A 17504-nucleotide genomic window follows, 5' to 3' on the forward strand; every position below is an offset into this window, starting at 1 on the left:
ACATCACCCATTCCCGCTCTCCAGGGATGCTGCCCGTCCCGCTGAATTACTCCAGCATTTTGTGTCTATCCTCGGACGGTTTAAACCAGCATCTGCTGTTCCTTCCTCCACAAAAGATAGTTTTAACATGTGATTGTTGCATTAATTCTTTCCACCCACACTTTCCACCCACCCAATCATCTCCCCCGTTGATTGGTTCCGGCGCGAGCAAGCCATGAAGGGGCGAGTCTACCGCGATGATCGACGGCGGTTCGCCCAATCAAAACACAGATCCGCTGAGTGGCAGCCAATCAGCACACCGTAAGTGATGAATGACATAATCCTTGCCAAATCAGAGGCATGGTGCGAGGAGAAGGCGGGACTAAAGGAGGAAGCGGGGAGACGAGCGCCGCCATTTTCTTCGCCCTCGTTGGCAGAGAGTCGAGCAGGAGCAGGCGGCGTTTGTTGTTTTTAACTCGCGTTTTCGCTTAGTGTCCGCATTTTCCCTCTCCTGCTTTATCCATTATCCATCTCCATCTCCAAACGCTCTAAAAAAACAAGGAAGATGGTGAAGATTTTCGTGGGCAACCTGTCGCGGCCCACCACCGTCGAGGAGGTCCGCGCCCTGTTCGAGAAGTACGGACCGGTCAACGAGTGCGACCTGATCAAGGTGGGGACGGGGAAGGGGATTCGGGCCGGTGTAGCCCCGGGGCAGTGGGATCCCGAGTAGAAGTTGTGTTGAGGGAGGGTGTGGGTGGCGCCTAGCTGATAAGGGGGAGCACATGCGGGGTCAGCCTGATGGTTCAGAGACCTTGAAACAGAGGATAGTTGACGGTAGAGAGGCCTCTATTGTGTACAGGACTAGTAAAAAGGGGTTGATTACAGAATAGCCATGTTTGGGAGGCTATTTGAACTTGCCGAGAGTATTCGAACTAGTCTCATTTCCTGACTCTTCAAAACCCAGAGATTTGCAAATTCCTTTCAGAAACACATCCGGCTTTCTTTTGAATTTTGTTATTAAATCTGCTTTCATTTTGGCCCTGGCAGTTCAACCTAGACACTTCCTTTCTTTTAAAATATATCCTTGTGCTCCTTTTGTGCTTCTTTTGCCATTCACTTTATAAGAGTCACAGTGTTGTGCAGTACAAAAGCAGACACTTTGACACTGTCTGTGGACTATCATGCCAATCTAGCTCTCACTGCCCAGGTGCCAACAATTGCCATCTTTGTCCTGCCCTAGTTGAATTTCCCAAAATGTGTTAATTTCTAATTGTCCTAGTTAAATTCCATATGCCATTCCCTTACTCAATTTCTCAGTTGATCTTTCTCCTCTTATAGCCTTAGATACCTTCACTGTCCATTATAACCATCTGCAAACCATCTGCAAATTTAGGAACGTGTCTTTAATATTCTAACTCATTAATACCTATGACAAACAGCTAATTTCGCAACACCAATCCTGCTGCTCACAAGCCTCTAATCTTAAAAAACATTCCACCAGGCCAAATTCTACCACCAGGCCAAATTTTACTCTTTGCTTTCCTTCAGTCTTTTAAACTACTGTTTTCTAATATTCAATTTTTTTCGCTTGGCTATATTTCGTTAAATACCATGAATTTAATCTACGTGATTAGGCTTGTTTCTGCCAATCAAATGCCCGAGGAAGTCAACATTCCCTAAACAACTGTTACACCAAAAAAAAATCAAGTCAGATGGACATAGTTTGCTTTTAACAAGTCACTACTGTCATTTCCTAAGCAATCCACACTTGTTTAAGAGATTGCTAATTCTGATCATTTCAAAAACTTTTGCTTTTCATTTGCACAAACTCATCTTGAACTTCCTTGAACTCTTGTTTTCTGTGGCAAGTGTGGACACACCAGGCTTTTGTCCAATGTTGCAGGGTACTGGTGAATGAGGAAAACTATTGGTCGTGCACAAGCTTGCAATAACAGCGCATTTGGAAAGCAGTGACCGGATCGGTCAAAGTCAGCATGGATTTATGAAGGGAAAGTCATGCTTGACTAATCATCTGGAGATTTTTGAGGGTTTAACAGGTAGAATGGATAAGGGAGAGTTAGTGGATATGTATCTGGACTTTCAAAAAGCCTTTGACAAAGTCCCACACATGAGAACAGTGTGCAAAATTATAGCACGTGGTCTTGGTGGTAGGGTATTGACATGGATAGAGAACTGGTTGGCAGACAGGAAGGAAAGTGTAGGTATTAATGGGCCCTTTTCAGTATGGCAGGCAGTGACTAGTGGGGTGCCGCAAGGCTCGGTGCGGGAACCCCAGATATTTACAATATTTATTAACAATTTAGACGAGGGGATTAAATGTAACATCTCCAAGTTTGTGGATGTCAGAAGGATGGGTAGCAGTGTGAGCTGCGAGGAGGATGCTGTGAGGGTGCTGGGCGAGTGGGCAGATGCAATATAATGTGGATAAATGTGAGGTTATTCACTTTTGTGGCAAGAACAGGAAGGCAGATTGTTATCTGAATGTTGTTAGATTAGGAAAAAGGGGAGGTGCAACGAGACCTGGGTGCGTTTGTACATCAGTCACTGAAAGTAAGCATGCAGGTACAGCAGGAAGTGAAGAAAGCTAATGGAATGTTGGCATTCATTGTGAGAGGATGTGAGTTTACGAGTAAGGAGGTCCTACTGCAGTTGTGCAGGGCCCTGGTGAGACCGCACGTGGACTACTGTGTGCAATTTTGGTCTACTAATTTGAGGAAGGATATTATTGCTATTGAGGGAATGCAGCATAGGTTCACCAGGTTAATTTCCGGGATGGTGAGACTGGCATTTGATGAAACAATAGGTTGACTGGGCTTGTTTTCACTGGAATTTAGAAGGATGAGTGGGATCTTACAGAAACATAAAATTCTTGAAGGATTGGACAGGCTAGATGCAGGAAAAATACTCCCGGTGTTGGGGGAGACCAGAACCATGGGTCAGTTTGAGAATAAGGGGCAGGCCATTTAGGACTGAGATGAGGAGAACCTTTTTCAGCCAGAGAGTTGTGAATCTGGAATTCTCTGCCACAGAAGGCAGTGGAGGCCAATTCACTGGATATATTCAAGAGAGAGTTAGATGCAGCTCTTCGGGTTAAAGGGATCAAGGGATATGGGGAGAAAGCAGGAACAGGGCGCTGATTATGGATGATCAGCCATGATTGTTTTGAGTGGCGGTGTTGGCTCGAAGGGCCGAATGGCCTACTCCATTATGTCGTTGTTTTCCCAAGATGTAAAATGCAAATGCATGTGCTATTGCTTGTGTATAGGAGGAAGAGATTTAATTTGATTTGTAACCTCAGTGTCTTTGTCCTTCAACAGAATTATGGCTTTGTGCACATGAAGGACCGGGAGGCAGCAAAGGAGGCAATTGAGAACCTGCATCACTACAAGCTGCATGGTGCCTGCATCAATGTCGAAATCAGCAAGGGTGGGTCCAAGTCATCCACCAAACTTCACGTGGGTAACATAGCGAATGGTTGCACCGGTCAGGAACTGCAGGCCAAGTTCGAGGAGTATGGGCCGGTCCTGGAGTGCGATATCGTTAAGGACTACGCCTTTGTGCATTTGGAGAGGAGTGAGGATGCCATGGAAGCCATCAGGGGACTTAATGGCACAGAATTCAAAGGTAAAATCCCTGGAAGTGGCTTATTCAAAATGCTTTGTGTTTATGGTGATGCACCAATTTGGTGCATATGCATGCACTCTTCAATGCTGCTTAATTCTGTCCAAATACTCTGCATAATATCTGCGTCATGTTCTTTTGAGCTCTGCATTGTCTGCAGTGATATTAAGCTTTGACTAATGCTCAGTCTCTTTGCTTCCACGTAGAGCAACAATCTAATTTTCATTAATATATGAGGGCTTTCAATTTTTGTCTTCAGTGCTTATCAAGTGGGAATACTTGCATGGTTAACATAAATTTAAATCAGAACTACGGACTTTGGAATATTTTAAAGTTACTGAGTTCTCGCTCTCTGGAACTTGTTTCAGTAGCATCTAAGTCCTTGCCTTGACTTAGTAGCATCTAAGTCAGAAGGAATCATTGTCAGGATGTCCAGTGGGAAACAGGCTACTGCTAGTCAATTTAAATGTGACACATATCATGAAATGTCACAGCAATAGAGCACTGCTGAGCCTTTCGATAAATCTACATAGTATCTCTGGGAAAATATGCATCGTGCATTAGTTAGAAGCATGGAAAAATAGGTGCAGGAGTAGGCCATTTGGCCCTTCGAGCCGGCACCTCCATTCAATATGATCATAGCTGATCATCTAAAATCAGTACCCATTCCTGCTTTTTTCCCTTATCACTTGATTTGTTTAGCCCTCAGTTAAATCTAACACTCTTGAAAACATCCAGCGATTTGGCCAAATAGTTGGCTTAGTTTCCCCACTATCTTGTTAGATGATGCCAGCTCAGCGCCTGCTGCAAGTTTGTTATTTTGTAAATGTAGTGCATGTGGATATATATATTTTTTTATGCCTTTATTGTCATTCAAAATGAATTGAACGGAAATTATTTGCCAAGCAGCCATAAGAGTACAGAGTAAAAGACACAAGACACACAATTTTAACACACACATCCATCACAGTGACTCCTCCAGGCACCCCCTCACTGTGATGGAAGGCAAGAAAATTCTTCTCTTCCCCCATGCTTCTCCCACGGACAGATAGTTCGACCTCTACCGAAGCTCCCGAGTCGCGGAGATGGAAGGTCCCGCTGCCGAGTCAAGCCGGGCGATGAAAAGTACCGCGGCCGAGCCGCGCCGGGCGATGGAAGGCCCCGCGGCCGCGCCGGGCCACGGTCCTGCAAGCGGGTCGATCAAGCCCTCGGACGGGGTGGTCGAAGCCGCTACGGCTGGAGCCGGTCGCCAGCCAGGGACCTGCGAGCTCCCGATGTTGCAGTCCGCAGGGCCCGTGGCCGAGCCTCCGGAGGTAAAGCTGCAGCCTCCAAAAGTCGGCCAGGTCCGAGATGGTAAGTCCTGGCCCTGCTACTGGAACCCTCAGGATCTATCCCAGCTGGAGGCCGCCCATTCCACGGTGTTGGGCCGCAGCGCGACGGAGATACGACTCGGAAAAGGGTCGCATCCGTCGAGGAAGAGATTTAAAAAAGAAAGGTTTCCCCCATCCCCCCACCACCCCCCACATATACACAGCTAAAAATAGACTACTACACACATCTAACACTAACACATAGACAAAAAAAGACAAACAGACTGCCGGCGAGCCGCAGCCACTTCCGGTCCAACACAATTGAGAGCAAGTTGGAGTGTTATTATTTTTCTCCCGCGGTCAGGGCAGTCGAACCATCTGCGGTCGGGGCAGTTGAACCATCTGCAGTCGGGGCGATCAAAACTCCTGTAGGATGGAACTACCGAAGTTAGTCTCTAACCAGGGACCGCAAAATTCACGTTGTTAAGTCCGCGGGCTCGTGTGGTTGGAGCTCCCGAGGTCGATCCCCAGCAAAGGTCGCCAGCTCCACAATGTTAGGCCGCAATGCGGGCGGAGATACGATACGAAAAAAAGTTCACATCACCGTCGAGGAAAGAGATAACAAAGTTTCCCCACACCCCCCACAAAATACACAACTGAAGGTACACTAAAACATACATTTAACAACAGACTAAAAATACCAAAGAAATGACAAACCGTTGGCAGATTCTTTAAGCCCACTGACGCCCACGTGTCGGGCTCCCATGTGGTCAACGTGTTGGATAACATATTTACATGTGCGCAATAAAATTGCTGTTACCAATTAACGTAACATCTGACTTGCACAAGGGTCCGCGGGACGTAATTCATGGAGCATCTGTATTGAATTATTTTTATTAACCTTTCCTATGATGTTTATTTTTCTTTCCCATCTTTTCTGTTCATTTGGATCATGTATGTGAACACTTGAAAAGACACTTTGTAAAGTTTAGGTAACTGGTTGTAATTATATTCTAGTCTTGCCCATGGACACGCGAGAGGATCTGCCTCATGATGCCCGTGACAAATGTAATAGTTTCATCATGAAGAAATAACTTAAGATCCATAAGAATGGAGGTCTCATGTATCACTAGAGTGAGAGTCAGCCATGTCTTTGCTTTTTTCCAGTTTACTGAAAGGAAACTTTTTCATCAGGTACCCAAGTGCTATTGGAATGTGCTTTTGTTTGTCAGAATAGGAAATGTTGCTGTTAAGGAGTGCTGCACTTTCCATTTCAAATCATTATCAATGCCAAAGAGCACATGTGATTAAGTTATGTTGTGAATTTGCTCAGGAATAAAATGTCTGCCCGCCAATGATTCCAAATGAATGGGTTTGATCTAGCTCTTTCGAAAGGATACATCAATGCACGGATGTAGAAATTGACAGGCATTTCTTTAGTTGATGCCTAATCCGCACAAATGTTTGTGGCATTTATATCACTCGTTCCACACCAGATATATGACCATTGGACTAATAGCTATGGCTTCTTGAAATCAGATTGTGATTATTTGAAGAATTAGCACCATTATAGAGCCCTCTTGCAAAATGCATGTAGAGTGAGGCATATGTGCTTTATGGCTGTCTTTTTTGGATTTGTGCACTGTTCCTTAAAGTTAGCCATAAAAGCCAGGAAAGATGTATCACAAATATTGTCAGCACTGAGAAGAATTTGAGATTGCAATCCGAGATGAACATGTTATCAACAAGAAAAAAGGATGAGATGAGTCCCCTGAATTCCTGATGGAATTTTGCCTGGGTCTGTCGGAAGAGCTCTGCGTGTTAGGCAGCAACAAGAAACAAAATTGGTCCGCAGCTTTTTCCTATCTTCCAACAGCTTTAACTCTTTAAATGTGGCACAAAATGCACATCCATATACTAATTAAATGTGCCCAGTTTCTTCTGTGGACAATGAGTTCCAGACCATACCAACATCTAGGTGAAGATATTTATTTTGTCTATGCTAGAGTAATTCAGCGATGGTGATGTTTCGGGTCGAGACCCTTCTTCAGACTCTTTACCATCGAGCAAAATCTTTATAAATCTCAGTAGGTTATTTGTGGAAAGAGAAAAGCTTTCATTTAGGAAAGCCAATGTCAGAAACTGATAACGAGTCTCGGAAAAGAAAAGTTAATTCCGTTTTGTGTTCCACAGTTGCTGTCTGGCCAGCTGACTGTTTCTACCACTTTTTACATTTAAAATTCCAGGATCTGCAGATATCAAGATTTTCATTCTTTTAAATTTACATTGTACAGTCTTGAAGCAATTATATCTTATGTCGTGCCCAGCACTCTTTCAGTGGTGGTCTAATAATGATGTATATATTTCAAACAAAAGTTTCCCCTGCTATTGCATTTTATGGCATGACTAACAAAGGAGAGCATCTGGTGCGCCCTTTTAACCACCTTTATTTACCCTGCCCTACAGTTCTTAAAAGATCCGTGGACATGCATGCACACACCAATATTCCTTTATCTCCATATCAGTAATTGTGTATCACCTTGAAAATCAAAGTTTTCATTTTCTCAATTCTGGCTCAACATTACCTCCTTCAGTGAGACTGTTAATTTGGTGAATGTTGTTTACAACTGGTTTAGTCTGATAATGTTAGCTCACTTGGGCAAATTGTACTTCATCTGCAATGGCCCAGTTGAAGCTAAAATTGAAAGTAAAACAATTACCATGCATACTGAAATAAAACCTTTGTGAAAGTGCTAAATGCAGCAAAATTTTACTTTATTTTACCCTGAAAGTGCCAGGCTTTGTGTCACTTTCACAGTGAATTGCATCTGTTTTATTTACAAATCCTCGTGTTTCTCTGCCTCTGGTAACACTGCAGCATTGTCCTTGATCTCAATTGCTGCTTCATGTTTTATGTTTGTGTCTTTGTTTTTATTCTAATATAAGGGTCTTTTATTGCCCCTGAATTATAACATTCTGTTGTGTGTAAGCTGTTATGTAATTTGCCTATATCATTGTGTCAGCGCTATCTCCAAGTCATTATTTGTTTTTGAATTTTTCTTTTGTGATTAGAGTTACAAAATCTTGCAGTTGTGCATTGTTTTCACCCTCATTAACAGCTCTTCAAGATCAAGTGGAGGTACTATCCAATTCTTTCATAACCCAAGCTCAACCCTGAGTTCAAGTTGATGATATTTCTGATTCATTGGATGGAAATAATTTTGGGGTTCCTTGGCGCAAGAATTGATGCATTTGGAAGCCCTTTGCCCCAAGACCCTGGGGATCATTGCCTGAGGATAGTCTTGGTATTGTCCTGATTCATAAATAGTGCTATCGATTTTAGAAGGACTCACATTCAGATAATGTTTCTCATAGCTTCAGGATTTCACAAAATACCCTGCAAGCAATTTGAAGAGTGTTGTCGGAAGTGGGTAGCCAATTTCAACACAGTAAACTTAAAAAGCAGTAGGGGTGTAGTGTCCATGTAATTTGTTTTCATGGTATTTATTGAGAAACAGCTATTGACTCGGCTTGTCTAAACATTTTCTGAGGTTTCGAGTGCAAAAAACATTCCGTAGGCACTGCGTAGAAAAGGACTGCAGATTCTGGTTTAAATTGCAGATAGACACAAAATGCTGGAGTAACTGGAGAGAAGGAATTTTCAGGTTGAGACCCTTCAGACTGTTCCATAAGCTATTCCTTAAGCACTGGTGGTCTTGTCTCCTCTCCCCATTAACAGACCGTGTATAAACTGTATGTCAGAGTTGCTGCCACGATATAATTTGGTCCTCTACAATCACGTCATCACAGATGGTCCAGTGCCCAAGCTTACGCTTTCTCCACTGCTCTCTGCCATTTCCAGACATGCTTTGGAATGAATTGATTTATATGCAGATTGATTTATCTGGCAAAGATTCCAGAAGGTAGTCTTGGTGGATCATCCTCTTGATATTTCTAACTGAAGTATGTTGCAACACATCAGTGTAATTTTGGAGAGAAGGAAAGGGTAATGTTTCTAGTTGAAGCCCTTTTCCTGCCTGAAGAAGGGTCTCGACCAGAAATGTCACATTCCTTTCTCCAGAGATACGGCCTGTGTTACTCCAGCATTTTGTGTCTATCAGTATAAACCAGCATGTGCAATTCCTTCCTACAGTGTTTATTTTTTTGCCTTTAACACGTGTTCAGAACCGTACGTCTGGCTAGGTTAGGAATATGTGTAGGAAAGAACTGCAGATGCTGGTTTAAATCGAAGGTAAACACAAAATGCTAGAGTAACTCAGTGGGACAGGCAGCATCTCTGGAGAGAAGGAAGGGGTGATGTTTTGGGTCGAGGCCCTTCTTCAGACTGATGTCAGGGGAGTGGGTGGGACAGTGACAGAATGTAGTCGGAGACAGTAAAACTGATGGGAGAACTGGGACTGGAAGGGGATGGAGAAAGAGGGAACGCAAGGGCTATTTGAAGTTGGAGAAGTCAATGTTCATACCGCTGAGGTGTGAGCTACCCAAACGAAATATGAGGTGCTGTTCCTCCAATTTGCGCTGGGCCTCACTCTGACAATGGAGGAGGCCCAGGACAGAAAGGTCAAATTGGGAATGGGAGGGGAAGTTAAAGTGCTGAGTAACCGGGAGATCAGGTAGGTGAAGGTGGACTGAGCGGAGGTGTTCAGCGAAATGATTGCTGAATCTGCACTTGGGCTCACCAATGTACAGAAGCTGACACCTGGAACAGCAGTTACAGTAGATGAGGTTGGAGGAGGTGCAAGTGAACCTCTGCCTCACCTGAAAAAACTGTCTGGGTCCTTGGATGGAGTCAAGGGGGGAGGTAAAGGGACAGGTGTTGCATCTCCTGCAGTTGCAGGGGAAAGTGCTTGGGGAGGGGGTGGTTTGGGTGGGAAGGGACGAGTTGACGAGGGAGTTGCGGAGGTAACGGTCTACGGAAAGCAGAAAGTGGTGGAGATGTGAAGTCATGGCCTGTAGTGGGATCCTGTTGGAGGTGGCAAAGGTGTTGGAGGATTATCTGCTGAAAGCGACGGTTGATGGGGTGGAAGGTGAGGACAAGGGGGACTCTGTTCTAGTTGTGAATGGGGTAAGGGGGAGCAAGAACGGAGCTGCGGGATCCACGATATCCCAATCTGACCTTTCTGTCCTGGGCCTCCTCCATTGTCAGAGTGAGGCCCAGCGCAAATTGGAGAAACAGCACCTCATATTTCGCTTGGGTAGCTTACACCCCAGTGGTATGAACATTGACTTCTCTAACTTAAAATATCCCTTGCTCTCTATCCCCTCCCCTTCCCAGTTCTCCCACCACTCTCACTGTCTCCGACTACATTCTATCTCTGTCCCGCCCACTCCCCTGACATCAGTCTGAAGAAGGGTCTCGACCCGAAATGTCACCCATTCCTTCTGTCCAGAAATGCTGCCTGTCCCACTGAGTTACTCCAGCATTTTGTGTCCACCTCAGATTAGGAATATGCCTGGAGCCACCTCCCTATTAACTGTTTCATTGTCCTCAATTAATGATTAAATGTGAAAGATGGTGGCTCTTTGCACTGATCCCTTGATTGTGAGATTCATTTGTGATGTATTTTTGAGATTTGGAAAATAAAGGATGTTGATGGCAGGGAATTAATTGGTCTGGGAACATCTGGGGTGTTTCCGGGGGATAAACTCACTGATGAACATTATAAAGTGACCATGCAGCAGGTGATCTTAGTGGATTGGCAGTAGAACGGAGAACATTCTGAAGCTAGCCGTTGATGTTGGATGAGGGAAATGGCCTGGTATTCTCTCCTCATGTAACCCTTTCAATTGCATCCACCATGCATGCTCCTTGTTCAAATTCTTCTTGGGTGTATCTCATATTTGGAATAACAGAGGCCAGAATTCTGTTTGCTGATGCTTTAGTATCTAAATGGATATGCTATATAAAGCTAGTTTCTATGTTTGATGGATGACTGCAATATGATCAGATGTGTACCTGGGTATTGCTAGAACAGTTCATATTGCTGATTGCATCTCTCTCCAACCACCTTAAACCATTTACTGTCTGTGCACTAATTTTGATTGTTCATTGATTTCTGTGTTCATTTTCCTTGCCGAAACACTATTGCTTTTGTGGGGAATACTATTGAGTACACAGGCTTTCTACCATTGATTTGGGTTGCCTATGTTGGTTGAGCAAGATGACTAGTGTTATAAAAATGACCTACTCTAAAAAGGAAATTAGAGTTTACTCAATACGATCGTTAGCTGTGACATCAATGGAGCAACCTAATTCTTCCTTAGTTCTAATGTCAATATATTATCAGTGGCTCTCCTGCAAGAGTGCCATGACACACAGACTTTTTGTTCAATCTTGGGTTCTTGTGTTCACGAATTCTTGGTACTATTTATCATCCGTCTCTAGTTAACTCCTGAACAAAGAGCTTAGCTGGACAAGAGTACAATGAAAAATAAATTGCATTCTCCAGCGACCGATATTGCAAAATGTCTATGTAGACACATGTTCCTTTCCTGGAAGATATTTGTGAATTGCTTTTTGTTTAATAACAGTCTTGTATTTTGTGGCAGCAATGATTTATTTATCTATCACGACGTGATTTGATGTTGCCCCTCTGCATCAACAGTCCATAGAACGTAGAACAGTACAACACAGGAACGGACCACAATGATTGTGCTGAGCATGATGCCAAGTTAAACAGATCTCATCTGCCTGTACATGATCCATCTCGCTCTATTCCCTGCATTTCCATGTGCCTATCTGAAAGCACCTCATATGCCTTATTGTATCTGCATTCATCTGCAGTGCATTCCAGGCCCCCACCATTGTTTAAAGAAAAATCTTGTTTCCCGCACCTTTCCATTAAACCTCTTGGTCTTATAGATTTGCTCTCTAGTGTTGCACATTTGGTTCTGACTGTCTACCTGAAAGTCCGGGCCTTTGGATATTAGTCTAGCAGCTTTACTCTGATATACCCTGAGTTAGACAAAAAATGCTGGAGTAACTCAGCGGGACAGGCAGCATCTCTGGATAAAAGGAATGGGTGATGTCAATATATTATCAGTGGCTCTCCTGCAAGAGTGCCATGACACACAGACTTTTTGTTCAATCTTGGGTTCTTGTGTTCACGAATTCTTGGTACTATTTATCATCCGTCTCTAGTTATCTCCTGAACAAAGAGCTTAGCTGGACAAGAGTACAATGAAAAATAAATCTTCAGTTTAAACCAACATCTGCAGTTCCTTCCTACCCTGAGTTGGTGGATGACTGTTTCTGCAAAGAAACAATGCATGTCGACACCTTCAATTTTCCCCTGTCTGTATTGTCATTGTGTAAAGTAATGTGTTTCTTGGTGCAATTGCCTGGCGAAATAAGTGAACAACTCTACAATAGTTTCCAGACATTGAGTTTATGTAGTCATGCAGCTCAGAAGTGGGTCATTTGACCCACTGATTCCATGGCAATCATCAATCACCCATTTACAGTAATCTTAGATTAATGACTAGTTTTACTGTCCTTGCATTCTCATAAAATTTCCCCAGATTCTATCACTCACTTGCTCTCTTTGGGTAATTTACTGTAGCCAACCTACCTACCAACTGACATGTCTTGGGGATCTGGGTGGAAGCCAGAGAAATTGGAGAAAACCCACGCAGACACAAGGAGAATACATCTTCCCCCACCAACAGCATCTGAAGTCGGGATTCAACCTACGTTTGTAGCTTTCGGTGGCAGCAGCTCTACGATCTGTGCCACTACTACCTTTAATTCGTATTAAAGATCCAAAATGCCGCGAAAGTGATTAAAACTGCCAAGAATATTCCTTTGGGTTACCTTCTAATCCACAATAATTATGTCAACAACAATGAAGTCTGGGCAGAAAGTTTCCTTACTTGGTAATAAACTTTATTGTAGTTAACAAAAAAACAGTGAGCTATATTAAATCCAACTAACACTCTATAATTGCATTACTGATAACTGATTTCATATTCTGTATCTTTTGTAACAAGCATTGGTTACTTTTTATTTGTGCTTGGCTGTTTTGCAAAAAGTTAGCTCGGAACCCATTGTTCATTGATAACTCAACATAATTGTATTTGGATCATATATTCCAACGTTATTTCCCAATGAGCAAGTATGTTTTCCACACTTTAATTCTGATTTTTGCATTCCATATCACGGAAGTCAGTAACCTTGTGGAACAGCTGTGGCTGATGTAAACCAAGTCATCACTGTTCAAGAAATGAGCTTTGCACTTTCGGGCCTGGTTCAGATATACAGTGAATTTGTCCTGTGTTGTTAGTTAAGATGTGATTTCTTTGTATTGTTTGACAAGCGAAGCAAAGATCCTCACTTATGCTGATGTGTCAGCCAGTGCATCTGGTTAATGTTCTTCTTACTGATATTGTATTGCATCTCCTTTTCAAGGCAAACGGCTGCAAGTTGAACTGTCCAAGAGTCGGCTGCGGATGCAACCTGGGATGGGCGAAAAAAACGGCTGTTTCCGGTGTGGTAAAGAAGGCCACTGGTCTAAAGAGTGTCCCAAAGATCAAGGTGGTCTCGAAAGCAGTTTTGAAGGCAACTTCTCACGCGATTATCTAGATCCCTTTTCGATGACCGCGCGCCCCATAGCTGGGTATGGAGATCGCCCTCTATACGATGAGCGATACGGGGCCTCCGACTACTACGAAAAGTATCGGGCAGGATCCTACGGAGCAGTTGGAGATCCTTATGGACAAACGGCGCAATATACGTCTCTTGGCACTTCCCTGCGAGATCGTATCCCCGGTGCGGTAAAGCCATACGAGCGGCGGCCATTGGCAACTTCCACTTCCTATTACGGTCGCGACAGGAGCCCTATACGACGCCAAGCGTCCATGTCTGCTGTGGGCAGCGAATATGGGTTCGAGCACGGTGCGGTTGCTACATCTGCGTATGACCATACACATACTGACGCGAGGGATCCGTACGCTACCGCTCAGTACTCTGCAGCCCAGTACTCAGCTGCACAGTACACTGCCGCGCAATATTCTGCTGCTCAATACTCTGCCGCCCAGTACTCGGCTGCTCAGTACTCTGCTGCGCAGTACTCTGCTGCTGCTCAGTACCCTCGTGCTCAGTACCCCACATACTAACTTAAGGTGAGGATTGTTTAACATTGGTAATGCATTTGTATTCTCATTGGCTGGTGTTGGAGAGGGTCCAGAGGAGGTTTACGAGAATGATGCTGGGGATGAATGGGTTACGTATGATGAGCGTTTGGTGGCTCTGAGCCTGTATTTGCTAGATTTCAGAGGATGAGAGGGAATGGCATCGAAAACTACCGAATAATGAAAGGCCTGGGTTGAGTAGATGCAGTGAGGATGTTTCCACTAGTGGGAGATTCTGGAACCGGCGAGCACAGCCTTGAAATAAAAGGACGTACTTTTGGAAAGATTGGGTGGAATTTCTTAGCGTGTCAGTGGTGAATCTTGGAATTCATTGCCACTGATGGCTGTGGAGGCCAAGTCTCTTAATGACTTAAAGTGGAGATTGATAGGTTCTTAATTAGTAAGAGTGTCAAAGGTTACAGCGAGAAAAAAGGGGAATGGGATTGAGAGGGAAAGAGGTTCGCCATAATTGAATGGTGTAGGTGCGATAGGCCGAATGGCCTAATTCTGCTCCTATGTTTTATAAAGCTATGGAACGTCAGCCTCCTCTGGTACTCTATGAACATGAATTACAAAGCATCGGTGGACACAGTCACTATGTTAGCGTGTCACAGACTCTAGGTTTACATATTATGACCCTTGCAAAGGCTGCCATCATTGCGCATGGACTGTTGACAAGTCTGCACGGTTATGGTTTTGGCTGGCCTGGTGTAGAATCCTCACTTTTTTTTTCCTAACAAGTTCAGGCCTATAAGCAGAATGTTGAGCTGGTGATTGAGATCCCATATGTCCACAGAAATGTTGGTGGACCTTAATTTGCTGTAATATGGATTACCACATTATTTTCTTCCCACTGGTCTGTGTTTAAAATTACAGATCTGATTGGTTATACTTGGCTCTGGTAAGCACTGCATGCATTAACAGATATTTGATGCCAAATACATTCTGGAAGTCTTGTAATCCATACAGCCACAGTGAGCTTTTTTTTGGTCCCGTCCCAAATCCATGCACCACGTTTTATTTTTTTGTCTTGACAAGAAAAAAAAAAGCACATTGCCTCATTGTGCATGAAGCTATTAGGTTAGAACATGTAAGAGTATGTGAGGAAAATCTGGCAGTGGTAGACTGGGGTAAGCTCTGAGCTCAGAACTGAGCTGTGGGAGAGAAGGGATTGATAGGAGGAGAGGATCCAGCCTGATATAAACCGAGGAAAAGATGGAGAGTGCACAAGAGAAGCAGGAGCGGGGAGGCCAAACACAAGTTAGGATCTGAGAATAGGAGCAGAGCATTTTGCACGACTTCGGCAAATCCCATTGAGTTTTAAGTAAACGGTGCTCTGTGTCACTAATCTGTCGCGGCAATTCGTGGCACTTTTTCTGACTCTTGTGAAGGATAGCCGAAAAAACGCCAATTAATATATTGTACATCTTTATCGCAACTGAAACTCATTCCAATGGTTCGGGAATATGATTGGGTGTATTGTTTAATTCTTTTTCTTCCATCACTAGCAGAGATGTTCCATACTCAGTTGTCATGCCTGATATTCCTCGGGATGAGGTTAACTAGCAGCGTGAAATCTGACACTTCCCATATCTGTCCAGTTCCATGCTGCAATAAACTAGTTGGTCATTCGTGAGAATATTAAAGAGAGCTAAGGAAACCTTTGGTGTGGGGTGGGTAAGGTAATGAAGTATAGGTCAACTGTTTTCCCAGGCAGTTTCTTGCATCTCAATGAAGCAAAAGAATCTTACTAAATTTCAACAAATTGAGTGCGTCACAATCATTAGTTAATTAAGATCAAGACACAAACACAGTTTTCTGGAAATTTGAAATGGAATTTGTCATTTTTGTTTTTGTGGTTGATCTTAACTAGTCATAATGTAAATAACCTTCTGAGAAAGGAGACACCCTTGTACCACCGTTTCAATCCAGCATTCCTATTAAGTTGTATTCATTATAGAGAGGCAGTTGGGTGCATGCTGTAGTCACATTTTGTGTGGACATGTACTTTTAGACTCCTATGAGAAGCTGATCAGGAAATCAATAGTCGATTAGCATTCATTAGGCTGCATGGGATACACACTGTAATATGTCATCCCAATTTGTTACCTGGTACAAAGGTGGTGGTGGCATCAAAGAATAAGCCCTGGAAGGTGCATCTGACAGATGTTGCTACTGTTCAATCCATTGAGCATATTGTCAGCACTTCCACTCTTTGTATTCAGGGGCTCTGTGTTCTGGGCTTGGACAAGAAATGTGTCCCAGAGGCCACATGTATCAGGTAACAGAATGAGTGTTCACTTTTTTTCATACAGTGCTGTGAGGACTCTCTGCTGATTAAGTGGGTTTTAATTTCATATATCGGTAGATGATGTGATAGTTACTCCAAATTTGAGTGTATAGAAGTGGTAGACAATAGACAATAGGTGCAGGAGGAGGCCATTCGGCCCTTCGAGCCAGCACCGCCATTCAATGTGATCATGGCTGATCATTCTCAATCAGTACCCCGTTCCTGCCTTCTCCCCATACCCCCTGACTCTGCTATCCTTAAGAGCTCTATCCAGCTCTCTCTTGAATGCATTCAGAGAATTGGCCTCCACTGCCTTCTGAGGCAGAGAATTCCACAGATTCACAACTCTCTGACTGAAAAAGTTTTTCCTCATCTCAGTTCTAAATGGCCTACCCCTTATTCTTAAACTGTGGCCCCTTGTTCTGGACTCCCCCAACATTGGGAACATGTTTCCTGCCTCTAACGTGTCCAACCCCTTAATAATCTTATACGTTTCGATAAGATCTCCTCTCATCTTTCTAAATTCCAGTGTATACAAGCTTAGTCGCTCCAGTCTTTCAACATATGATAGTCCCGCCATTCCGGGAATTAACCTAGTGCACAAAATTTGAAGAGCCTCTGGTACCTGCGAAAATCTGCTAAATCCACACAGATCGAACCACTGCCTTGGTCGTAAAGTCATTTTTATTTGCTAGATAAATAAATCCTGCTTCAGTGGCTGCATTTTTTTTTCCTTTGGTTATCTGGTGTACTTCTATCCGGATTTTGATAACCTAAAAGGGGGAGATTCGATATTGTCTTTCGTTGTACTGACTTATGACAATGCACCCACTACCCTAGGTTAAGTCTTGTAAAAAAAATGTGTTTGTCAATAACTTTTTTTTGCTATTTACTGAACCGTTAAGTCGAAGTTCCAAGTAGTGAGGCGCTTTGCTCTATTAACAGCAAGGAATGTCCATTTTCCAGACACTGAGAGGGGTGATCATTAATGTGCTACGCAGCTCTTGAGCCTTGGATAGCTGGTATTCGGGCTGCTTCCTGGCCGTGACTGAAAAGTGTTGTATGTGTACAGCATGACTGATCAAATATCGGTAACGAGAATCAAGATGTGGTTGTGTCCCACTTGCAGTTGC

General features: G+C 43.6%; 1 protein-coding gene across 7 annotated transcripts in view; it reads left to right on the forward strand.

Annotated features, from left to right (window-relative positions):
- Positions 1–388: 388 nt before the first annotated feature.
- The window catches only part of LOC144590084 (RNA-binding protein 4B-like), a 32512-nt gene continuing 15396 nt past the window's right edge, over positions 389–17504 (forward strand). For 6 of the 7 annotated variants that reach the window (XR_013546163.1, XR_013546165.1, XR_013546164.1 and 3 more), the window contains exons 1-2: positions 389–649; positions 3318–3624. Coding sequence is in view for 2 of the 7 variants with exons in the window: in XM_078394951.1 (XP_078251077.1) it covers positions 545–649; positions 3318–3624 (412 nt within the window). In the remaining 5 variants the exon portion in view is untranslated. Of the gene's footprint in view, positions 650–3317; positions 3625–13359; positions 14073–17504 lie in introns of all 7 variants that reach the window. The other variant, XM_078394950.1, reaches the window with a different exon arrangement.

This window comes from Rhinoraja longicauda, unplaced genomic scaffold, assembly GCF_053455715.1.
Source record: "Rhinoraja longicauda isolate Sanriku21f unplaced genomic scaffold, sRhiLon1.1 Scf000122, whole genome shotgun sequence".
In the NCBI taxonomy this organism is placed as follows: domain Eukaryota; kingdom Metazoa; phylum Chordata; class Chondrichthyes; order Rajiformes; family Arhynchobatidae; genus Rhinoraja; species Rhinoraja longicauda.